The sequence below is a fragment of the Microcebus murinus genome, chromosome 25, assembly GCF_040939455.1.
Source record: "Microcebus murinus isolate Inina chromosome 25, M.murinus_Inina_mat1.0, whole genome shotgun sequence".
NCBI classification, from domain to species: domain Eukaryota; kingdom Metazoa; phylum Chordata; class Mammalia; order Primates; family Cheirogaleidae; genus Microcebus; species Microcebus murinus.
In genome coordinates, this window is record NC_134128.1 from 2,731,071 (window position 1) to 2,757,278 (window position 26,208).

A 26,208-nucleotide genomic window follows, 5' to 3' on the forward strand; every position below is an offset into this window, starting at 1 on the left:
AAGAAATATCAATATCACATTTTAGTTAGAAACAGGGTTTTATTTTTGAAAACAGAAAAATTAAACAATACTTAAAAATACAACATATCAATATTTTCATATATGGGCTTAGAATACCTAGAATGTAATAACTAAAGTATCTGTGCACACATTTTAAAAACATAAACACTTCTGGATATTGGTACCAGCCTGTTTTAATTTATATATATGTGAGTAAGAGTACTTTGGTTGAAAAATTAAAAAATACATATTAAAAAGTATTACCAAATTTTGAAGCTTTATTGTATTCATTGTCTACATATTGTACATAATTATAAATCCTTTTGTTTTTCAAAAAGGGACTGATGTGGATATCAACAATGGTTTGAATTTAAAACTGATTTTTACGATTTGCTTTGTACGATTTATTTAGTTAAAGCTCACTGCAATCTTCTTTCACCTATTCCTTGTGGCTTATTTTATTTTTTTCATTTACTTTTTTTTTTTAGAGTTAGGGTCTCACTATGTTGCCAGGCAAGATTCAAACTTCTGGGCTCAAGGGACCCTCCCACCTCAGCCTCCTGAGTAGCTGGGAACACAAGCACACACCACCATGCCTGGTGGCTGATGTTTCGTAGAAAGGAACATCAGATGAAAGTTGAGATCTGTGAAAGTTTCAAACCAGTTCTTCTAGGTAGTCCGCAACCATTTCATAGGATTAAATCAGTTCTTAAAGCAAAGTAGCAGCCATTATATCTGAGTACTAATTGTTCTTTTCCCATTGGTGTCTGTGGGATTTTCTGTTCTGTTACTTTTTATGGATTCTAACAAGTTTTTAATCCTTTCACTTGAAAACTTTTCCTTTTTATTCTTGGTAGGAGACTTACTCTTTGCTACAGATGGTAGCAGTAGGGTTGCCAGCCCCCAGGGCTGATTACTTGATGAGGAAGGCCGATCTTGATCTTCCTGTTGTAAAATCCAGGCACTTTCTCTAGCCAACTCTACAAATTTTTGCAGCTGGCTTTGACTTACATTTTTGCTTATGTTGAGGGAAGTTTCAAAAGGATTCTGAATGTGCAGAGGAGAAGAATCAGGTTTGTTTTGTTCTCTTCCCTATAGATTATTGCAGAGAAGAAAAAATGATGAGTATATGAAGGGCTTAACTCTAAGAATAGTTTGGTTAACATAATAAATTGTCAAAACACAAAACACCAATACTAACTTTACAGAGTAAAGTTACCGCTTAGGTTAAGAGGTACCTGGACTAAATTAACCAATAAAAGCACCTTTAAAACAATCTTTTACCTAATAAGCTAGAGCTTGAAAGAAAAAAAAAAGAAAAATGGATGAAAATAAGATGAAGATAAATTTATTTTTGAGACTTGCTAAAAACATATCTATTATGGTGGGAATAGAAACACCAAAATTAAAATCCTTAAATTAAATATAACAATTAATGTTTCCAAGTATGAAAAAAGAAAGGAAGAGAAAGAACAAAGGATTATTCATTATTCATTTAAAACACTAAAAAGTTTCTATTACATTTCTAAAGATCCAATAATAAGGTTCCACCATGTAAGACAATACCTCAGAGAAAAAAGAAAAGCTATGAATCAAATGAACAGCACTAAGTCATTAGACTGTGTACCATTTCTTCTTTCAAATAATACCACAAATATTACTCAAATATGACAAAGCCGAGGATCCAGAGTCTCCAGTGTGAGCAGCACTGCTCATTCCTAACTTCTTTCATGCCACTGCTCAGCAAGGGTCTTGCCTATCTGTCCTCTCTGAGCCCCAGAGTACAAATGGATAAAAGACCTTTGTATGTGTGATGACCTTTTCTTTTAGGTTGCACTGTAGAACTTTCTGTATTCTGTCTCCCCTCCCCACACTTTTAACAAAGTCTCCATGAACAGGATAAAAAGGAAGAATGAAAAAAGATAAGCTGAAGAAAAAATATCTGTGTCAGTGTTTATGAAGCCAATCCTGTGCAGTTTGTAACTAAGTAGCCAAATGCTTACAGAGCCATAACAAGTACCTCCCACTTGTAAACAAATTTTGGCTAGGTTTCTATCCTGACTGATTATATTTTCTTTAAAAAAGTCTATCATTCTAGCTATTCAGAAGGGGGGAAATCATAAATTCATTTGCTTTAAATAAATTAAATCCTAAGGGCTCAAATTGAGGGAATCACTAAAACACCTTTGGGACTATATATTAAATGTCTTCTATAGAAAACAAATCCAATTTAAAAACAACTATATGTAAAATTATGTTTTCCAGAAAACTTTTCAGAGTGTACGTCACACTCTAAGGGATACGGTGTCAGCACCAAGTGATGACAGAAGTCCCACGGCATGAGAAAGGGAGACGCTAGGGAGCAGCATTTGCCCTTCCAAATGAGATGACTTGAACCCCCCCTCTGGCACTGCCCTTCCTACTACTGCCTACTACTGTAGGCTTGAAATGACGTTGTTAGGGTGCTCTGAAAACTGCTAGTGCAGAAGAAGACCAGATACTTAATAATTACTTATTAAAACATTACTTGCCTGTCGAATATTTATGGAATTTTTATTGAAAGTGAAATTGCCAAAATATTCAAAAAATTCCTTCAGTAGTAAGTCTGCAAGAAAAAAAAAACAAGGAAAATCAGAGTTAGTCTGTTTCAATCCAAAAAGGAATAAAGAAAAAGAAAAACGCTTACCTAGTGTTTCTGTGTTTCCCGAAGGTTTAATTCTATTCAAGTCTCGAAGAAATGTACAGTTGTTGCCTTCTATTATACATTTATCTTCTGCATCTTAAACAATGAGAAAAGAAAACTATTTCATATTATATTTCAAAGATATTTCCTACCTTGGAAAAGAAATCTATGATTTAAATAAATCAAAGTTACAGTGTGTCCTATTATTAGTCAATGTTATAATATACTTACAGTTAAGAGGACTTAAAATTCCATTTGAAAAAAGAGTTGAGACTAACTATACTACAATGAAATTAACATTACATTAAATTTACCATACTAGAATTATTGTCTATGGACAACTCAAGGGTTCCTAATCAATCTTTTGAGGTAATCAGTTTTTTAGTAATAAATGAAAATGTAGAAAGTTCCCATCTTTGACCAACCCAAATTTTGGCAGACACTATCTTTAATCAGTAGTTAATTTAAATCTCCAATTCCATTATTGCCACCTTTTTATGCATTTATTTAATGATTCATATATGACACAACTAAACGCTCTTAAGGGTTTTTAACAACTGCAGGTAATTTCTAAAATGCAGTACTCCAGAGTGACTGGAATTCAGTAATTCAGTAAAAGAAGTTCAGTAACAGCACATCAGACTTGGGCATTGACGTTTTCTACTACTATTTTTATCTTTAGAGGTAATCATCTTTCTAATTATTAATATACAACCACCATGAAATTCCTGGCTCACTCTAATCTACCTTCCACTATACACTATATACTATACTCTTTTGAAGAGCAAACTCCCATTGTTGGGAAATCTCATCCAAACTGGTTCTCCATTCCTTGTGTTCCATCCTCTATTTGTACTCAGCTGACTGCATTCCGACTGTATGCGTGCTGTCCACTCCTCTGCCCCAGTTTGCAACTACAAAGGCCACTGGCCTGTTCATTATGCCCCCCCCCCACCCCAGTCTGCCCACAACAACAGTACCTAGCACAGAGCAGGCACACACAATCAGTAATCTGAATAATTGCTGATATTTGGTTTTAAATGTCTATAATCACCAGAGAGAAATTTGAAAGAGATAAATAAGGCTCCTTCAAACTTCTGTCTCCTTTTTATGGTTTTTGTTATTTTTTTGTTAAGACCTGGGTTACTGGCATAATTTCTCAAAAACCATTCTAGGTTCTAACATATCAATTTCAATAGCAAATTTTATGTGCTCCATGATACAACTAACGGTACACTAAAGAGCTTATACAGTTCTATTTAGACCTATTTTTATGGAGCCTGTGTACATGTTTTACTATTTTAAGAGATCGACAGATTATAATATGTGTGACACAGCGCCAGTCACATATATTGATGCTCTTTTAGTTGTTGTATCTTTTTTCAGGACTGTATCTCCAATTAAAGCATTACTAACTTAAAAAAACGAGATCCACGTTAAAATATTTCTAGAAATATACAGTGATAAAAAATTGAGACTGTCTCTGAGTGTTACTTTTCACTAAAAGGGTTTTTAACATAAAGTAACAAAACAAAGGAAAAAAATTATTCTCTGATTTAAGATAGGGGCATCTTTGTTTTTTCAAAACACCTAAGGCATTCCAGTCTAACAAACAGCTTGGTTGTCAAGTCTTTCCCTTCCTTTTCTCTTTCTCCTGTTTTTTTTGTTTTGTTTTTGTTTTGGATTTTTGCTGTAACTATCACCCACACAACACCTACACAGTCCAATACAACAGCCACCAGCCACCTGTGACTCTTAAATGTTCAAATTAAAATTTCAGTTCCTCAGTCACACTAACCGTATTTTAAGTGCCTAACAGGCACAGGAATACTGCACAGCATGGATACAGACCATTTCTATCATCACAGAAAGGTCTCTTGGATAGTGCTGCTTTAGCAAAGTGATTCTCAGCCTATTCAGACATATGAGACTATCACTGTAATTCCATGGCACTTTCTTCTTAAAAGTTTTGTATGAAACACTGGCAAAAATTCATAAGTAAATACAAACTCAATTGTGAGGAAAATAAACACATAAGCACCTTAATTAACTCATAATATTAATATAAACTTGATGACACTTCTTATAAAAGCAGAACATTATAATGGATTTTTTCAAAATTAAGGTTATATATTTACTAAACTTAATTTCCTTGCTTCCTTTGGAAATCTTAGGTCCTCATGGATTGGCAAGCAATTCCTGTTTTCAGCACAATAAACATGACAAATATAATTTACAGAGTAATGTTCTCATAGATATATCCAGATTGATAAACTTATCCCCATTTTCAGGGAACAAACACTACAGTACTACAATAATCCATAATTTATCAGAGAGATCCCTGCTGTAATATCTGGTAGATTACTAGGGGCTGCATATAATCATATCTATGGGATGTATAATCATTCATGTTTTTCTGGTCAAAAGAATGGAAATCAACATTGTTCCAGCCACAGGCATTTCTAATAAATAACTGGAAATCGATAGATACATGAATAAGAAATATAATAGGCATCAACTTCATGAGACTTATTTTTTTTCTTTTGAAAAAATCCTTTATAATGAAGAAGAGTTTACTAGAACTAAACTTGAATAGCTAAAAATGATATAAATATGTTCAGCTTCTATTAAAATGATTAACAGGTCTGAACCTTCCAAGATGCCAGTTGTAAATAAGAGGGAGGGGCCAACAGGCGATTATACTCTCTGCAGGCTAAATGTTTAATATTTGCAGGGGTGTGGGGGTGGCTATAACCTTAGGCTTATCAGATATCTGAGGAAAGCCTCTAATATGAAACTATGCAAAATTAAAATTTAAAACTATTTAGTTTTAGGCTAGGTAAAGAAAAAGACAACATTAATTGAATATTTGGTGCTTCTGACTGTTTTGAGAAAAGATTTAGACAACTAGAAGCAAGTCTGAGATTCGATTAATGTTAAGTATGTAAAAAACAAAAACAAAAAATAAGAAAATAAGTAGGGTTAGGGTTAACCCTAACCATTAACTCTAAAGAAGATAAAAAGTTGGGCAGGAAAGGAAATTAACTTTAATTTACCCCATGGATCAGATATAAATAGCATTTACATAGTCATAAGAATGTAAAGTGTGCACACCAAAATTATGATATAGCATATTCAGAACATGAGGGATGGAACGGATGTGTGTGTGCTAGGACTACAGGAGGAGAAGAGATAATTCCTCCTCTTCCATAAAGGGAAGTCGCAGATGGTATCTAAACCCAAAAATCAAGAAATAGCAATTCAAGCATTTTATTTAGAAATAAGGTTAAAAATTTGCATGAGCTAAAAGAGTCAGAAGTAGCTGCCCACGGAGAGAGGCAAAAGGAGCAGAAAGCACAGGCTGAGAAGGCACATTATTGTTATAAAGTTTATAGAATTATTTTACTGTTTAACCATGTGTGCCTGTAACTTTGATATAAATGAAACCTTAAAAAAAAATTACAGGTCGAGAATTGTGAAAAATGGCGGACTAGGGATGACCTCCTGGCTCTCTCCTCTTGGAGTGGGAGGTGAAGAAGGCGGCCTGAATCACTGGAGTGGGTAGTTCTCCCACAGGATCAGCTTCACGGAATTGCAGGGTAGCTTTAAGGGGCAGCAGTGCCGGGAAAAGGAGGAAAGTGACTCAGTGGACTTGCTGTGAAGTTCCGAAAATCCGAGTGGTACCGCGGGGATTGGACTGTAAGCTGGCCGTGCTCAGAGGCAGCCAAACGGGTGTGTGATCCATCCCACAGGGGGACGACTTCTCCTTCACCAACCTCCACGCCCACGCAAGCAGGGAAGTGCCTGAAGACAGTGTGAAGAGGTAACACGGACGGGCAGGCAGGTTGGAGAGGAGGCAGGAGCGGAAAGTAATTTGAAATCTCCAGGGCACGGTGTAAGGCTGCCTTGGCTGGGAGATGTATAAACACCAGCAGCTTATGCCTCGCTTGTGAAGGGACAGGAAAGTGAGACAGATTGCTCATTTGACTGAGTTGCCCGGTAGACTCGGCAGCGGCCCAAGTGCTAGGAGGGAGGGAGTGGAAGAAGGGGGTGAGAGCCATCCTCCAGGACCTTCCCGGGGTCTAAAGGGTCCCAAGCCCCGCCACCACCAAGGACGCGCAGATAGTTTTCGCCCCTCCTCGGAACTTGTCAGGTTCCCAGCTGCCTGAGCTCTGCCGGTGAAGGGACAGAAGGCGGGGTAAGAGGCATCCTCCGCAGACCCTCCCCAGAGGTCTCCAGCGGCCACAGCCCCACCGCCCGGGGGGGACGACGATAGTCCTCACTCCTTGGCGGAACTTGTCCGGTTCCCAGCCCCCTGAGCTCTGCTGGTGAAGGGACAGAAGGCGGGGTGAGAGCCATCCTCTGCGGACCCTCCCCAGGGGTCTCCAGCGTCCCACGCCCTGCTGCCATGGGGACTCGTGGATAGTTTTCACCCCTTGGCGGAACTTGTCCGCGGTTCCCAGCCGCTTGAGCTGTGCTAGTGAAGGGACAGAAGGCGGGGTGAGAGGCATCCTCTGCGGACCCTCCCCAGGGGTCTCCAGCATCCCACGCCCCAACGCTGCAGGGATGCGCAGATAGTTTTCACCCCTTGGCGGAACTTGTCCGAGGTTCCCAGTCGCTTGAACTCTCCTGGTAAGGGGACAGAAGGCGGGGTGAGAGGCATCCTCTGTGGACCCTCCCCAGAGGTCTCCAGATGCACAAGCCCCGCCGCTGGGGAAGGAGACGTGCGGATAATTTCCACCCCTCTGTGAAATTTGCCCACGGACCCCAACCGCTTGAGCTCTGCCAGTGAAGGGGCAGAAGGGGGGTGAGAACCATCCTCCATGGACCCTCCCCAAAGGTTTCCAGCAGCCCAAGACCCATCACAGGGGCGCAGAAAGTTTTCACCCCTCAGCAGAACTTGTCCGTGGACCCCAGCTGCTTGAGCTCTACCGGAGAAGGGGCGGAAGAGGGGTCTGCAGCAGCTAAAGCTCCACTGGTGACACGGAAAAGGGATAGTCTTCACCCCTCAGTGGAGATTCTCAGCGGTCCCTGGCAGCTCAAGCACTGCTGATTTTAGCTCATAATCCATTCCCTGCATCTCTGATCCTCAATAAAGCGTCCAGATGAGAAAGAACCAGCGAAAGTTTACAGGAAACATGAAGGACCAGAGAGAAAAGTCACCTCCAAAGCAAAATACTCTTGTTCCATCGTCTGACACCAACATGTCAACATGTCATCATTACATGATATGAGTAAACTGACAGAGGAAGATTTTTGAATATGGATTGCTACAAAACTAAATGGAATTGAAGAGAAAATAGAATCACAACATAGAGAAACCACAAGAACTATACAGGAAATGAATGAAAGATTCTCCAAAGAAATTGAGACTATCAAGAAAAACCAAACAGAAATTCTGGCAATGAAGGAAACAATTAAGGACCTCTATAATTCAGTGAAAAGCCTAAAGAACAGGATGGACCATGCAGAAGAAAGAATCTCAGAACTTGAAGATTATGTCTATGCTCTAAACAAATCAGAGGAAGAAAGGAAACACAGAAACAAGAAACAAGACCAAAATTTACAGGAAGTGTGGGATTATGTTAAAAAAACAAATATCAGATTGATTGGGATTCCAGAAGGGAAAGAGGAACATTCTCAAGGGCTGGAAAACTTATTTCACGGAATACTGGAGGAAAATATGCCAGACCTGATATGCCAGACCAGAAATCTTGATATGCAAATAAAAGAAGCACGCAGAACCCCTAGGAGACTCACTGTGAAAAGGCAATGACCTCGCCACGTGGTTTTTAGGCTGACCAAAGTAAACGTGAAAGAAACAATTCTCCGTGCAGCGAGACGAAAGCAGCAAATGACCTACAAAGGTAAGCCTATCAGACTAACAGCAGACTTCTCATCTGAAACCTTACAAGCCAGGAGGGACTGGGTGCCTATCCTTAATCTACTAAAACAGAACAAAGCCCAACCTAGAATTCTTTATCCAGCAAAATTAAGTTTCATCTATGAGGGAGAAATAAAGTCCTTCTCAGACAAACAATCACTGAAGGAATTTGCAAAGACCAGACCATCCCTACAGGAAGTTCTTAGACCCGCATTTCTAACCGAACAGGCCAGTAAGACACTCTTCAAAGTGAAATCATCAAAGAATTAAAGTTTAGATCTTGAACTAAATGACTCAAGGAGTAAAACAAAGCAACAAGACTCCACCCAACAATATGAATGGTAATCTTCCTCCAATTTCAATCCTTTCAATAAATGAAAATGGCTTAAATGGTCCTCTGAAGAGACATAGACTGGCAGAGTGGATAAAAATTCACAAGCCTAGCATCTGCTGTCTACAGGAAACACATCTAACCCACAAAGATGCCTTCTGGCTGAAGGTCAAGGGTTGGAAAACTATCATCCAGTCAAACAGAAGTCAAAAGAAAGCTGGAGTAGCTATACTATTTGCAGATAATATAAGCTTTAAAATAGCAAAAGTAAAAAAGGATAAAGATGGCCATTATATAATGGTGAAAGGGAAGATCCAACAAGAAAATTTAACAATTCTTAATATCTACCGCACCCAATACAGGAGCACCCAATTACTTAAAGCAAACCCCGTGTTACATAACACTACCATAGTAGCAGGGGACTTCAACACCCCATTGAATGATCTGGATAGATCCTCCAAACAGAAAATAAGCAAAGAAATAATGGACCTGAATAAAGCCCTTGATCAAAAAGGTCTGACAGATCTCTATAGAGCATTCTATCCAAACAAACTTGAATTTACATTCTTTTCAGCAGCCCATGGATCCTACTCCAAAATTGATCACATCCTAGGCCACAAATCAGATCTCAAAGAATTTAAGAAAATAGAAATTATACCTTGTATCTTCTCTGACCATAACGGTATAAAATTACAGTTCAATTCCTATAGAAACACTCAACCTCTCACAAAATCATGGAAACTAAACAATCTATTATTGAAAAATTATTGGGTAAAGAGGGAAATCAAGAATTTCTTCGAACAAAATGATAACGGTGATACCTCTTACCAAAACCTGTGGGATACAGCAAAAGCTTACCTGAGAGGAAAACGAATAGCAATTAACGCTCACATACAAAAAACAGAAAGCTTAGATACTGACAACTTAATGAATAAGCTCAAGGAATTGGAAAAAGAAGAGCAAACAATTTCCAATCCTAATAGAAGAAAAGAAATAACAAAGATCAAAGCAGAACTGAATGAAATGGAGAACAAGAGAACTATACTAAAAATCAACAAAACCAGGAGTTGGTTTTTTGAAAAGATAAACAAAATCGATGGCCCTCTTGCTAGATTGACAAGGACCCAAAGGGAAAGGACTGTAATAAACTCAATAAGAAATGAAAAAGGAGAGATCACAACAGATACCAAAGAAATACAAAACATTATATTTGACTATTATAAAAAAACTGACACAGTAAGACAAAACTCTCAAAAAATTCTAAAGGCCTTAGTCTCACAAATCATCTGCTCTCATAACTCCTGGTGGGCATTTAAAAATACAAAAAGCACTTAAATTTTAGATTCACAAGGCTTTAAAAACCAAGACAAATTATATGACTAATAAACAAATACACATGGCTTTGATAACATATGTTAATTATATTCATTCATAACACCACAAAGAGAAAATAGTGAATATTGCTTCTAGTCTTACCTGCTAAGGTTTTTAGCAAATCTAGTGTTGGAAGAATAGGGGGTGATCTTCTCTGGAGAAAAAAGATGACCATCATTGTAAGGGAGAAATTTGTAATCCATGCACCAGGAATACTACTCGTTAATGAATGTGCTCGAGCCCAACATCGTATACTAAACACTAAGGCTCTTACTCTTGAGTCCAGGGCACCATATATATAAAGGAGTTCAGAACTTTTCAAGGCAATCCTTCAAAAAGGAAGAAGAAAAAGAATTTTCAAACCCCCAAATTATGATCCAAGAGTAAAATAAAATATACGCCTGAAAACATATCTAAACATCTTACTATATCTGAATGTATTCAGAACACCATGATCAGATAATCAAAGTAGTATGTATTTGCAATATAAAATTTAAATTCCCATTAAAACATCCTTATTTTTCTTCTTTTTTTAATGAAGGGGGAGTGAGGTAGACTCAATTTCCTTTTTTTTATTGAGATAAAGTCTCACTCTGTCACCTGGGTAGAATGCAATGGTGTTATTGTAGCTCACTGCAAGCTCCAATTCTTGGGCTCAAGCGATTCTCCTGCCTTAGCCTCCCAAGTAGCTGGGACTACAGGTACGTGCCACCACACTTAGCTAATTTTTCTACTTTTTTCAGTAGACACAAGGTCTCACCCTTGTTCAAGCTGGTCTCAAACTTGGGGGCTCAAGCAATCCTCCTGCCTCAGTTTTCCAAAGTTCCAGGATTACAGGTGTAAGCCACCGTATCCAGCCTCAAAAACACAGAATTTTTAAATCAAAATTCCTAAACATGGTTTAAATAGTAAGTGAAACACACAGGGCTCTTGATAACTATCAATGAAGACATAGACACATTTATAAATGAGTTTCACACTCTGGTTTCACACTCTGGTTATCTAGTTCTTTGGCAGACAAGTTAGCCTAAACATAGAAGAAAACATCCTAATCATATTATCAAGAAAGTATTTAGTTTGAAAATTCTTACAGTACGTAAAGTACGCAAAATTACTTAACCCTAATATTTACAGAAACCATCCAAGTCCTGGCACCACCAAAAAAACAAACAAACAAAAAAAACCCCAAAACCAAAACCATGAAGATAACACGCCTGTTAAGAAATCTCAAAACCTATTTTCAGGAAGTTTCCTAATCCAAATGTTAAAATGCAAAGTTAAAAAAAAACAAAAAAACCACCAAAACCCATGAAGATAAAGTGCCTGTTAAGAAACTCAAAACCTACTTTCAGTAAGTTTCCTAATCAAAATGTTAAAATGCAAATTCAAAGTTCCTACTGATCAAAATATGTCCTGTAATTTCCTAAAGAACCAACAGAGGGCACAAAATCACTTGGTAGTATCAACTTAAAATTGTCTCTGAAACCAACAGGGCATTTGCATCCTGAGTTTAAAGAGATTAGAAGAAACAGCAAGTTAGAAGAAATTCAGTGATTAAATGCCTTATATATGTAAATGAAGCTAAATTAAGCTACAAGTAAATATCAAATAGTACAAGGTATCTGATATAAAGAAATACTGCAAGAGTAGCAAAACCTGAAGAGATCATGTTAAAACAACTTCTTAAAAACCTGTCCCAACAAGATAAAGAAAATAACATTATTATAAAGATAAATCTCATTTTATCCTATTTTATATACCATAAAGAAAATATAATAATGATGGAAACTGCGATATATATTTTTATTTTCATATTAAAATTTGGCAAGAAACCACAAAGACTTCACACCATGGGAGAAATCCAGAAGTAGTTAGGATTGTATCAATAAGCACTCAAGTTTAATCAAAATTGGCCTACACTGTACGTTTTCTGAATCTATTAATATTTTCAGTTGATTATTTATCTAACAGATAATATAGTGAAATGAAACTGTTACAATGAGAATACTACAGTTAAGAAATAACTCAGTTGAAAAACATTTTCCCATGGCCGGGCGCGGTGGCTCACGCCTGTAATCCTAGCTCTCTGGGAGGCCGAGGCGGGCGGATTGCTCGAGGTCAGGAGTTCGAAACCAGCCTGAGCAAGAGTGAGACCCTGTCTCTACTATAAATAGAAAGAAATTAATTGGCCAAATAATATATATAGAAAAAATTAGCCGGGCATGGTGGCGCATGCCTGTAGTCCCAGCCACTTGGGAGGCTGAGGCAGAAGGATCGCTTGAGCCCAGGAGTTTGAGGTTGCTGTGAGCTAGGCTGATGCCATGGCACTCATTCTAGCCTGGGCAACAAAGCGAGACTCTGTCTCAAAAAAAAAAGAAAAAAAAAAAAAAAGAAAAACATTTTCCCTACTGTGAACTCAACAAAAGTGATCAGAGTATAAAAGAACTTGTTATTCTCATCCCATATTTTTAAGCAAATAGGTTGCTAGGATAATACAATGCAAATATGGCTGAACCAAAACCGTCCAGTCTTGAGCTCATCAGACCACTTTCTGACCTAAGCAAAGATCACGTATTTGTTCGGTACACAAAGTTGACTATAACTGGAGGCAATTCAGAGGTCAAATTCAAGTTGCTATTTTACTTTCTAAGTATATTTAGACAACTTATATGACAAATAATGGGACTAAAGTATTCACATAATCTTATATGACAACTTATATGACAAATAGGTACTTTTCACACTATCAGGCTACACAAGTAAGAAGAATGAAATGTATCTCTTCCCAGAAGATGTTAGGTATATCAGTGTTTTAACATAATATCCTAACACTTTGTTTGGGAATACCAAATTATCAATAGGTATAATATAAGAAAGAATTTGGTAATTTTCAATCCAAATGTTTGAATTTTTAAAAAATTATTATTAAAGCATGTCTCAAAGAGTTCAAAGCCACTGTTTCTATACAGTAAAAACGAAGCTAATATCTTATTGCATTTGAAGCTAATACCTTATAACACTCACATTTAACACCACAAACTTAAGAGATCATACCTATTGTTAGTAGTCAAGTCACACTGAAATCCAGAGGGCTGGTGTGAGAACCTCACAAGTGGACACCGAGCATTTAATATTTTTTGTACACCTACACAACCAGGACCAAAGTGGTCAAGGCATTCTCCTATCACAGATAGGATCTTCTGAGTTGCAATTCTTTCCGAAGGAACATTTTTCACTTGAAATTCCATCAGAAAATTTCCTGCGGACTGAATAATAAAAACATTTATAAATACAAGCTTTTTGTAAAAAGCAAATTCTTAATAACCTTTTCTAAAAGGATGCTCTAAATCACTTTTGTCCAAAAATCCCCATAAAAGTTCTTCATGAAAGCAGTCAAAAGCAGACTTAAGAATCCCAGTTGCCTTTTATTTTTCCAGTATATGAAGTACTAACTTGAAAAATCATTGGCTTTTTATAATTAACTTATGTACCACAATATATATTATAAAATAATATTATGCCTAGAACTACTTACTCCAGAAACTCAGCGAACATATACACTTGCCCTTTACCAGTTAGTCATTACATTTTATTAGACACTATAAGCTCACAGTAGTAGGGAAGTACAGGCATAAGAATAGCAGATCAACAGAATAAAACAGAGAGTATAAATAAACTTATATATAGGAATTTAACATTTAATACTGCAAATTACTGGGGGGATATTTCTATTCAACAAATGAATCAAGTGGCCATTAGAAAAAATAAACTATATCCCTAGTTTAGTCTGGTTTTACACAGTAATTTCAACATGGATCAAAGACTTAAATGTAAAAAGTACATCAGCCAAGTAATAGAAGACAGTCTTAGAGTAGTGAAGGATTCTCTAAGTATGACACAAAGTACAGAAGACACAAAAGTAATACGATTGCACAAAAATGAAAACCATATTAAGGCAAAGCATACATTTACTACTAGATAAGACAAAACAAAATAGCACACATCACAAAAAGGGCTAATACATGAAGGGTGTATACAAATGAAAGGAGGGAATCCATCTAATTCTAAAAATGGGCAAAAAGACAAAAAATTAACAGAAGAAATAAAAGGCTAAGAAACATAATAAAAGATGCTCATGTTTTCTAGAAACTAAAATAGAAATTAAAACTGCATTGAGATTTTTCATTTTTCAGTCTGGCAAAGATAAACTGACAAATAGCATTAGTGGATATGGGGAAACATGTATGTACTGTCCGTGGGAATGTAAATGAGGACAGTCTCAAAACTCTTGAGCTCAAGCGATCTTCCTACCTTCGCCTCCCAGAGTGCTACGATTATAGGTGTGAGCCACCGCGCCTGGCCTAGACCTTATTCTTTAACCACAACATTGATGAAGTTTAGAAATCAGTAATTATAATTGTATTAAGTCCAAAGATTTCCCTCTTCTAATTTCTTAAGTTTAAATTATAGTAGTCTAAAGAAATATTACCTTGTGAGTGCTGCGTTTTCCAATTTCATCTAGATCCAAAAACATGTCCAAATCACATCCTAATTTCCCAAAAGTGTTCACTGAAGAGCCAAAGGGTCTGACTATACAGTCCGGAAAATATGCAGCTGCTATGTCTTCAATAAGAGAACAGGTGAGATATCGGAGCCTAGTGTTCTCCTCTGTTAGTTCGAATTCCTTCAGGAGAGTATTCAGCTGATCATCTACCTAGCTGGCCAAGACAAAAACAACAAAATATAGAAAATGTACAGGTCATATAAAATCATTGCCACTTTATTTCTAAAGATTTGATGGCTTTGGAAATCCACCTTTAAAATATGCAATTTTTTTTCTTCAGTTTTAAAAGTGGATTTAAAAAAAATACTCTTTACAAAGCACCAAGGAGTGACACTAGCAAAATAAAAGTTGGCTAGAATTAAACCTACCACTTTACATAAGCAATGAGTATAACATGCTGTTTCAGGAAAATGAAAGTAGTTAAGTGCTCCAGAAGAGGTCAAAACAACCACAAGCTGAACATTTTAAACACAGAAACAAGGGAGACCAATGTTAAAGGAGAAAAAACACTAGAAATAAGTAACAATTCAAGTAAAGAAGGCCCAAGATCTTAGTTTCTCAGAATAACAATCCTGTATATTCATTATAAGACTGGTGTTAAAAATGATCACATTTTAGCCAGACATGGTAGGTCATACTTGTAATCCCAGCACTTTGGGAGACCCAGGCAAGAGGATCACTTGAAGCCAGGAGTTCAAGATCACCCTGGGCAACACAATGAGACCCCAGCTCTACAAAATATTTAAAAATTAGGTAGGCATGGTGGTGTGTGCCTGTAGTCCCAGCTACACAAGAGACTGAGGCAGAGGATCACTTCAGCCTAGGAGTTTGAGGCTGCAGCCTGGGCAACAGAGAGAGACCCTGTTTCTTTAAAAAAATAAGAGATCACATTTTGAAACTTGCACTGAAGTTGAATATTTCCAGTAAAAATGCATAGTTTCAAATTCCCTACTCAAAAACAATATTGAAAATAACTGAACTAAGCATTCAACTCATGAATAAATAAATAAATAAATGTAAAGGAAATGTATTGGTTAGAAGCAAAAATTTAAAAAGTAGAAAATCAAACGGAAAAAAATAACATTTTGATAAATAAAACCATGAATTGATTATCTGAATGGATTACCTAAATGTTTGACAAATCTGAGGAAGAAACACCAAAACAAATACTAATAATACAGGACAAAGAAAAGAGAAAGCCAGAAATAAAATATTTTAAAATTTATGGAAAACCATGGACAATTTTATGTCATCGATGTTGGGAAAAAAAAAGAAAACCTAAATTGTCCAAAAACTTTGAAAGAATATGGCCCCTCTGAGGAGTACAAACGGGATGGGGATGAGGGGCTCAGGGAGTAGAGAAGGATTACTTTCACTTTTCACTCGATATAGCCTGTAGTTTGAATTTTTAAAAGCACTCCCATTTATTAATAGCTATTAAAACTGTAATCAAAATAGCAAAATAAATGTACTAATGTTTTTTTTTCAAATATACCTTGACTAAGTAAGGTTTATGTTGTGAATGCAAAAATGGCTTTACATGAGGAAATCTATAATTACTGGGTATCTACCCAACTAAAAGAAGTCATTTTATCAAAGACACCTGCACACAAATGTTTACTGCAACAATTCACAGTCACAAAGATGTGGAATCAACCCAAGTGCCCATCAATTCATGAGTGGATTAACAAAATGTGGTATATACACACCAGGGAGTACTACTCAGCCATAAAAAGGAATAAATTAATGTCTTTTGCAACTATTTGGATGGAACTGGAGACTATTATCCTAAGTGAAGTATCTCAGGAATGGAAAAACAAACACCACATGTGCTCTCTAATAACTGGGAACTAATCAATGGGCACAGGGAGATGTTAAAGTCATTGAGAATCAAGAAGGAGGGGGAGGGCTGGGCGTGGTGGCTCACGCCTGTAATCCTAGCACTTTGGGAGGCTGAGGCGGGCGGATTGCTCAAGGTCAGGAGTTCGAAACCAGCCTGAGCGAGACCCCGTCTCTACCAAAAATAGAAATAAATTAATTGACCAACTAAAAATATATATACAAAAAATTAGCTGGGCATGGTGGCGCATGCCTGTAGTCCCAGCTACTCGGGAGGCTGAGGCAGTAGGATCGCTGAGCCCCGAAGACTGAGGTTGCTGTGAGCCAGGCTAATGCCACGGCACTCACTCTAGCCTGGGCAACAAAGCGAGACTCTGTCTCAAAAAAAAAAAAAAAAAAGGAGGGGGAGAAGTGGGGGGTAAAAACTTATCAGGTACAATGAACACTATTTGGGGTGATATGCACAGCCCTGACTTTAGCATTATAAAAGCTATCCATGTAATAAAAACATTTGTACTTCCTTAATATTTTGAAATTTAAAAAAAAAGACAAAAGGAGAAAAACCATATGATACTCTCATATGCCAGTTATGACTTTTACAGACACCTCTAACCCGTGTCTCCCTGAAATGTCCTAAACCAAACTGTAACCCAACCACACGAAACCACTTGCTCGAGGCTTCTTGGGTTTGGCTCTGGGTCATGGTCCTCAAAATTGGCTCAGAATAAATCTCTTTAAAATAAAAAAAAAAAAAAAAGATAATCTCAAATGCCAAAACTCAACATCTACTCAATGTGTTGAACCAGATGAAATTCTAAGAAACCTAGAAGAAAACTTTTCTTCATAATGAATCCATCACCACTATCCATCCCCATAACTCTTTTCACTTTGTAAAACTGAAGATCTATGCCCATTAAACAATAATGTAGTTTGAATATTTTATAGCAACCTTTAAAATATCTAAAATAACATCATATGTATTTTTAAAAGTTGAAGTATACTGAAAAACTTACACTTTCTGCATAACAAAGTAATTCAAAAAGCTTCTTGCTTGAGGGAGATAACTGATGACTAGACTGCACACATGATTTTTCAGAAGTCTGGGTTGGTGAATTCTTTAATTTTAAATTGAAGAAACGTGACCTGAATGGAATTGCAGCTTCCATGCCCACGCTTGGAGTACGAGTTCCATTCTGCAGTGAACTTATACTTTCCTTCTGGCAAAATTCTACTACAGCATAGAGACCCTACACCAAAAACATAAGAAAAAACGATACATTTTTATGATACATTTAATATACTATTTTAATTCATATTTTAAAACAATTATTATAATGCTACAAAATATTACTTTTTAAAATTTATAAATGATTCTAAAATGGGCATTGGTTTTACTCATTATAAGCAGATTAAGAAAAGGAACAATATAAAGTGATAAGTCAAAAAAAAGCTGAAAAGAATGCTAAAATAGAAAATTAAAAGGCAAAACAAAGATTCCCCTCCCATTGGCCTTTATCCCCCAAATAATGGGACTAAAGTATTCACATAATGAAATCAGTCATAAATTACTTATAATTCTAAAATACTGCTATAAGGATTTCTTTTCTCATATCCAAAAAAACTTAAAAAAACCAAACTCATTAAAGAAATTTAGATAAGCACTCAAATGTTTATAGCAGCACAATTCACAACTGCAGAGACGTGAAAACAACTCAAGTGCCCATCAATACACAAGTGGATTAATAAAATGTGGTATATGTACACCAGGGAGTACCACTGAGTCATAAAAAAAAAATGGTGAACTAATACCTTTTGTATTAACCTGGATGGAACTGGAGATCATTCTTCCAAATGAAGTATCACAAAAAACGGTTTTACAAACACTACATATATTCACCATTAAACTGAAACCAATCAACCAACATTTATGTGCACATACAGAACTAACACTCATCAGAAACCAAGCAGGTGAGAAGGAAAAGGAGGGGATGAGTAAATTCATACCTAACCGGTACACTGCACATTATCTGGGTGATGGGCATACTTGCAACTTTGACTCAAATGGTACAGAAGCAATTTATGTAACCAAAATGTTTGTACCCCCATAATATTCTGAGATTAAAATTTTAAAAAAAGAAATTTAGATAAGGAAAGATGGAGGATATCAAGAAAATCTAACTTCACCATATTACAAAAGACAATAGCAAAAAAACAACGGAGACCTCTATCTTTTAAAAGCATAAACATTAAGTTAGATTGTTTTTCAAATACTTACAAAGCTTTCATAGAAGAAATGATTATTAATAGGTCCATGCTGGGATAAATATTTAAGAAACTTTTTTTCACTGAATTTATTTGGGCAATGTATCAAAATAGTCCGCTGTGCCTGTTCTCGTCTTTCTTTTTGCACCTCAAAGAATCTCTTTTTGGGAGTCTTATCTTCAGAGCCTATGAATGAAACAAAAATATTGCCAGCACACACACAAGTAAAATTTAAAACATATTTTGATAAGGTATACAAAGATTTTCTATAGGACTAAAAACAACTTCACCCTAATCTTGTATTTTTTTCTTCTCTCCCTTTATAAGGGTTAAGCTATACTATAGTAGTCTCCCTTTATCCAAAGGGGATACGTGCCAAGACCCCCAATGGATGTCTAAAATTGCAGACATTACCAAATTCTATACAGACTAAGTTTTTTCCTATACATACATACCTATGATAAAGTTTAATTTATAAATTAGGCACAGTAAGAGATTAACAACAGTAACAAAATAGAATAATTATAACAATATATTGTAATAAAAGTTATATGAATGTGGTCTTTCTCTATCTCTCATGATATATTATACTCACCTATTTTCAGACCACTGTTGACTGCTGGTAACTGGAACGGCAGAAAAGAGGGACTACTGTACTTCGAAAGTTCATTTGACTACTTTCCTGGAACTATCATTAAAATTGTCCACATTCTCTGTTTTGATTTACTATACTTGATACATAGTGCTGAAAACAGAGTTCTACAAAATTTTAAAAACAAAACCAGGGAAGTAAAACCGCTAATTTAACACTTCCACAAATATGCACATACAAAACCTGTGCGAACTATAACATTCCAAATCCTAAAAGAAATTATTACAAGCCTGAATGTAATGAGATAATAAGGTTAGAAATTCAATATAATGTAAGTTATTAAGTTTTTTTGATAAAGGGTCTTGATCTGGCTTAAACACCACCAAATTACCAACTATCATGTGCTCCATATCACAAGGAAATCAAAGAATTTAAAACCTAACTGCTGCCCATAAAGAGCTCATGATAGTTTTACTAAGGAAAGAGAGGGGCTAGGAGTTTCATAATCACAGAGAATGCAGAAAACAAGAGTTGTGATAGTCAAGAATTACATATTAACAACCCAGTGCCAAAATGGGAAGATCAACAAATGAACTAAATATAAAGAAAAAAATAATCACTCAAGTTCTAAGAGCATATTAAAGCCAAACAATAAATATTAATAACTCATTTTTCTCCCAAGATATTTAACTTCCAGTTGGGTAGCTTACAGTAGTTCTTTTCAAAGTCTGGGATGATAGATTCTAGAGTTTATAAACCACCAAGTCTCATATCAACTGCCTCAACAAAATTCCAAAGATTAAATAGCACAGAAAATGTGAATGATGTACAGAATCACCAGAAACTTTTAGCCTCATTTTATTACAGAAGGCTGTAAAACTGACAGATCAAGGAAATGCTCCAAACAAATACATCTTAATTTCAGCAAACTCCAAGACAACCTCATGGACAAGACAGAGAAATATGGGTTAATGACAGTAAGAGCTAGCTGACCCTAAACTGTGTTCCTTTGTATCATCCTCGGGGCAAGCCTCTAACAGCATACCAGAGAACTCTTGGCCTTGACCCGCTCAACATTTTTAACAAGTGATCAAACACATACTGAATATCTTTCCTATGCTTACTGTACTAGATGCTGAAAATACATCTCCTAAATATGTGCCCTCACCTCCATTCTCAATGCCAATTCTTTAACATCAATCTCATATTTTAGGCCCATATCATAATAACCAGACTCCTAAACTAGTCTCATTCATTCTAGTCTTGTCCTTCTCAAGCCATTCTCCACATTACTGCCACAGTGATCTTTATAAAATGATCTTCTTTAAAAAGTCTTATGGTGGGTACAGTGGCTCATGCTTGTAATCCTAGCCCTTTGGGAGGTCCAGGTGGGAGGACTGCTTGAGGGCAGGAATATGAGATCAGCCTGAGCAAGAAGGAGAGCAAGACCCCATCTCTACAAAAAAAAAAAAGAAAAATTAGCCAGGTATGGTGGTGCACGCCTGTAGTCCCAGCTACTCAGGAGGACTGCTTGAGCCCAGGAGCTTGAGGTTGCAGTGAGCTATGATGATACCACTGTACTCTAGCCCAGCAACAGAGTGAGACCCTGTCTCCAAGAGGAAAAAAAAGTCTTATTCTTTGAATTTCCTGCTTAATATCCTTTAATAGCTTTTGCACTGCCTTTAAGATGAACTCTAAACTCCATAGCATGGGTATAAAGGTTTTGGCACCATGTCACATGTCCCCTCTTCCATGTCAATTTCTACCATTTCTGCCCTTTCACATATGGTACTCTACACACAATATTCTCACAGACTATGAACTCTCTCTCTTCTTCCCTGTGGCTCGAATGCCCACCCTCTCATTTTCTGTCTGGTAAACTCCCATTCATCCTCCAAATCTTGCTCAGGTCTGTGAAGACTTCCGAATCTCCATGGTAGAATCTCTTCCACCTCTGTATTACTTTAACATCTGTGAAAGAATGTAATTCATAGTTTTGTTTATTTAACAACATGGAAGAATACCTTCTTCCACACTGAGGACAGGAATTATCCTTATTCAATTTGATCTAGTGTATTGACTGTCCTTTTTCCAATTGGCCCATATTTCCTTATCTTTTTATGCCATAGGCTCTGCCTGTATACCTCACCACTTTTTCAGTTGTAATTACCACCTACACATTCTTGTCTTTGATTTTCACTCTGAAACTAGACTAATGTCCAACTGCTTATTGTAAAAGTTGAACACTATAAAATTTTATAAAGTATAAATCATCCCTAGTCCTCTTACACTAATAGCCACCATTAAGTTTTATACTTATCTTTCCAGACATTTTCAAGGCATATGTAAACATATTTATTTGTATACATAGATAAACATCTTTGACACAATGGATATTATTGAAATCATACTATACATCCTATTCTGTAATATGCTTTAAAAAATGTAATACACTGGGGACATCTTCCCATGTCAGTAGATATATATTTACCTTATTTCTTTTAATAATTGTGTAAGTATTCTTGTATATATATTTACCATAGCTTAGCCAATCCTTTACGGGTAAATATTTAGGTGGTTTGTCAGTTTTCAGTCTCACAAACAATACTGCAATGTCATCTGTTAATGTCTTGGCACATTTATGTAAGTATATCCCTGCAGTTGGACTGCTAGGGAAGGGCAAGGACTGAGTTTTGAGACAGAGATAGAGAAATTTGATAAAAACGATGGAGCGATGTGCTTAAAAAAACGAGAGAAGTACAATTTAAAGCCTTGAACAACAGTAGGTAAGAATGATGTAGACATGACAAAGTTGTGAAGACGGGGACAAAAAGTTGAGGTACTTTAAATTTATTGCCTTACTAAAGGCTTATCAAATCTATAAACAACACAGTTGAAAGGAAGAACTAATAAGTGCTAATATCTTCTCACAGGCTCAAATTTGCAATGTTTTTGATAATATGGTAAGTATAAACTAACAAAAATTAACTGAATACTGTTCTGTATTTAGAATTAAAAACAAAATAAAGACACAAGCACATAATGGGGGGAAAAATTAACCTAGCAGTTCTTTAAAAGAGGCCCAGAAGTTTGATTTGATGAAACTCAAAATGTGTCAAAGGAATGACACTTCTGAGGTGAGGATAGGGAGAGAATGAATACATATATATAAAACTTAAGGATTTATTAAAACAAATGTTATTAAAAATCCAAATTCAAGGGATAATAACACTTCTTTGCCTTTAGTGGTCAGGCCATATATGGAGTGTATGTTCTGCTCTGGATATAACCGATAGGAGGATATTAATGAGCCAGAGAGCATCCAGAGAGTAGTAACAAGAAGTCTAGAAACTCTAACAGAGAATTACTACAGATAAAGTAGGGATTTACAGCCTGGAAAAAACTAATGAAGAGCTGAGAGTTGTCTTCGAATACGAGACAGCACCTTCTCTTTGAGCAGCACTTTATAGTTTTCCAAGCATTGTCATGTATATACTTGCTTCTGAATCTCACAATGACCTTTTAAGATAAATAGAGCAGGTATCATTACAGATGAGAAAACTGCACAAAGTCAAACGTCTAAAAAGCTGGGTAGGTTCCTGCAGAGTTTAGCTGGTGTTTGGTTGCCTGCAACCCATTCTCCCCTTGTTCTGGTAACAGCACGCCCCTGCTTATGAAAATCACTCTATGTGGCTGTGGTGGAACTGTCACACTTACCCCAGCTCCATTAGATGAGCCAGGATTATCAGACTATTTGGGTTACCTACTCTTGATCCAAAGGGTGGGCATGTGATCAAAGTTTTTTCTTGAAATTTTTCAAATTTGGGTAAAAGATTATTTTATTCTTTCCTTTGAGAAAGCTACAAGCAAGGGAATGTGGAGCTGCTAGCAGCCATCATGCCCATCATCAACACCCCCACATAGAAGAATCTGAGGTTATAAGGCCACTAAGCAATAACTTAAGGAAAGTAACAATATCTCACAATGACCACATCAGTCCAGTTGACCTTAAAACAGCTATGTGTGTTTCTTTCCAGAGTTTGTTACATGGATTGGTATATACCCCATTTCTGGCCAGGCGTGGTGGCTCACGCCTGTAATCCTAGCACTCTGGGAGGCCGAGGTGGATTGCTCAAGGTCAGGAGTTCAAAACCCCATTTCCAACTTAAGCTATTTTAAGTTTCTGTCACCTGCATCGAAAAGAATCCTGAATAATACACTATATACACTTAGTCTCTTTTACTACAGCTCTTTCCATTACGTACATGAAAGCTATGTCAAAACTAAGGCCAACATGGAAATGGGAAATTAGATTTTAACTCATTATAAACATTTTTCAACCTTAGAGCATGACCAAAAATAGAATTAGCTGATTTATGAGAAAGTGTGTTCCTTGTTACTAGAAAATATTGCTAGGAATGTTTTGGTTCTCACACAGAGTGAAAAACTGAATTGGATATTTCTCAAGTTCCTTCCAATTATAAAATTATATGCTTCTAAAGGCAGCTACCTTCTTCTCTTTTTAAAAATGGTAAAAAAAAAAAATGCAAGTGAGGATTTTGTTACTTGTTATGCCCCACAAGAGCCCCCGAATATTCAGTCAGTTATATTACCCTAATGATATACAATGAAACATTTCCTTAGAAAAGAAAAACAACAAAGCTATAGTAAATGAGGAGTACAGCCTTAGAATCAACCATGGGGTGTTTTATTCTTACTTTTGCCACTGCATAGCTATGCAAATATGAACTATTGAACTTATACTAGCCTGTTTCTTCATCTATAAAATGGAGTAATAATAATCCCTTCCATGACTACTCCACAGGGTTGTTTTAAGTCTCAAAGAGCACATGAAAACACTCTCAAACTTTAACGGTTATATAAATGTTACAACAACTGCTTTGGCAGAATCCTTACTCAAATTTTCAGAGTTACTTAGCAATTTTCAACAGAACCATCTTCTACTAAATGCAATCCAATCAATATTTCAATGAAATGTCATATAAAGCAATATTTCTCACTCCCTATCAATATAATCTTTCATACAGTCTGATGAAGACAGCAATTTATTTTAGGGAAAAATACCTATTTTTTTGTTTAAATCTGTTCTCAGAAACAACTTCATTTCTTAAAACTATAGCTTTAAGGAATGACAGAAATCAATACATTGATAGCTTGACTCAAGGTCTAAACTGAGCTAAGGTATTGTTGCACAAGTTATTTAGCTCTTTGAAACTCTTTCTATATCTGTACAACGGAAACAGTGATACATTTATTGCAAGATGGTTTTAAGAACTGTAAATGCCATACACACGCTCTTGGGTCACAAGGGGGGTTCAGTAATAGTGAACTACCTAACACACAAAGCAGCATAGAAATTTAGGACATCCGCGGGACTGCCTGTTCCAGTGGATTTAGATCTGTTACCAGACTGATTTTGCTCAAAATGGACAAAAGAAGTAAATTTCATAGGTAAAACCCTAGGTCTACGAGCTAGGAATCCCGGTTATTCATCAGGCTGGAGTTGGCCTCTAGCAGCATGCATCAAAATTAGAAATCTAATGTATCAAAATTATAAATGTGAAAAATGAAGCAACTGACTCGTGTAGCATTACTATTATTACTGGGGACACTATTTCGCCAAACTGTAAAATGCTAGCAAACTGTGCCCTTGACTCGAACTTCACAGAGATTTAACCAGTTTCTTTCTGTACACCGGAGTCGCCCGGAAGAAACGTCACAAACACCCCACTTTTACATCAGCAACGGCCGCGACCCCAAGCTCCCCTAGTGAGATCAAAGGACTGGACACGGCCTCACCCTCTTGCCAAAGGCTCCACGGCCGTTCCCACAAGCCACCCGTTCGCCCGCAGCCCCTGCCTCTTCCCCCTTCCCTCGCCCGCTGCGGGACACGGGCAACAGGGTAAACCGAGGCCACGGCGCCATCACCTGTCTCCGCGCTCCCCGAAAGCCGCTCTTCTCTCTGGAGGTCTTCGGCCACAGTTCCTGGGCAACCGAGAAGCCTGAAGCTAGGACGCTGGACTCGACTTCTCCTCTGGGCACACATTGGCAAGCGAGTCAGCAGCCCGAAGCCGCGCGCCGCCATTGTCAGAGCAGCAGACGCGCGGAGCCGAAAGGTCAGCGTGCTTCCGCGCATGCGCCCTGAGGTGAAAGGGATGGGAGCCCTTGAGAGTCAAACTAGACGAAAGACGTTCGTTTTATAGAACTAGAAAGTTGTGAAATTGTGGCCAGAATCCAGACGCTTGAGCTTTCGAATACGCTCACAGTTCTCTAAATGAAGAGCCCTGTCGGGCTCCTACTCTTTGAAATAGTGTCCAGAGAATTAAGCCAGAAAGCAAGGTCATGACGGAGGAGCACTGAATTGGGAGTCAGGAGTCTAGACACACAAAAATTACCTAACGTTAACACGAGAAAGCATTTAACGTGATCTGAATTTTAGCGTTTACACGTCTCATTCAAAACTCACCGCACTGTTTACTTGTGAGGTAAGTGGTGATATTCCCCTTTCACAGAGTTTAACTTACTCCTTACAGCTTATTCCCATTTTACAGAAGAGGAAACTGAATGAGCCGCCCAAGTCAGAGCCCCCACGTCCGACTTCAGTGCTATTGCTTTGTCCTCTGCAGAAGGCGGGTTTAAGTGTTACCATCCCTACAGG

At 37.1% G+C, this 26,208-nt stretch overlaps 1 protein-coding gene and 1 long non-coding RNA gene across 2 annotated transcripts; one reads left to right on the forward strand and one right to left on the reverse strand.

The window, feature by feature from the left end:
- Positions 1 to 19: 19 nt before the first annotated feature.
- MTPAP (mitochondrial poly(A) polymerase) lies at positions 20 to 25,685 on the reverse strand. The gene is made up of 9 exons (XM_012789064.3): positions 25,479 to 25,685; positions 18,951 to 19,123; positions 17,689 to 17,922; positions 14,762 to 14,986; positions 13,327 to 13,538; positions 10,375 to 10,601; positions 2,687 to 2,779; positions 2,532 to 2,605; positions 20 to 1,092 (listed from the first exon to the last, which is right to left on the reverse strand). Exons 1-9 carry the CDS (start codon positions 25,633 to 25,635, stop codon positions 730 to 732), a joined length of 1,758 nt encoding a protein of 585 aa, XP_012644518.3. The 5' UTR covers positions 25,636 to 25,685; the 3' UTR covers positions 20 to 729.
- On the forward strand, positions 25,577 to 26,208 carry LOC105884789 (uncharacterized). Its single transcript, XR_001160377.3, has 2 exons — positions 25,577 to 25,666; positions 26,084 to 26,208. It is a non-coding gene; the product is annotated as an uncharacterized LOC105884789 (long non-coding RNA).

What these genes read in the sequence shown, in the direction of transcription:
- MTPAP (XM_012789064.3), bottom strand. Translation starts at nt 25,635, where the DNA reads ATGGCGGCGCGCGGCTTCGGGCTGCTGACTCGCTTGCCAATGTGTGCC. An exon ending in ATTTCTTCTATGAAAGCTTT is followed by an intron (nt 17,923 to 18,950) that starts GTAAGTATTTGA and finishes TTTTTGGTGTAG; the next exon opens with GGTCTCTATGCTGTAGTAGA. An exon ending in TACTTTGTTATGCAGAAAGT is followed by an intron (nt 14,987 to 17,688) that starts GTAAGTTTTTCA and finishes TTGGCCAGCTAG; the next exon opens with GTAGATGATCAGCTGAATAC.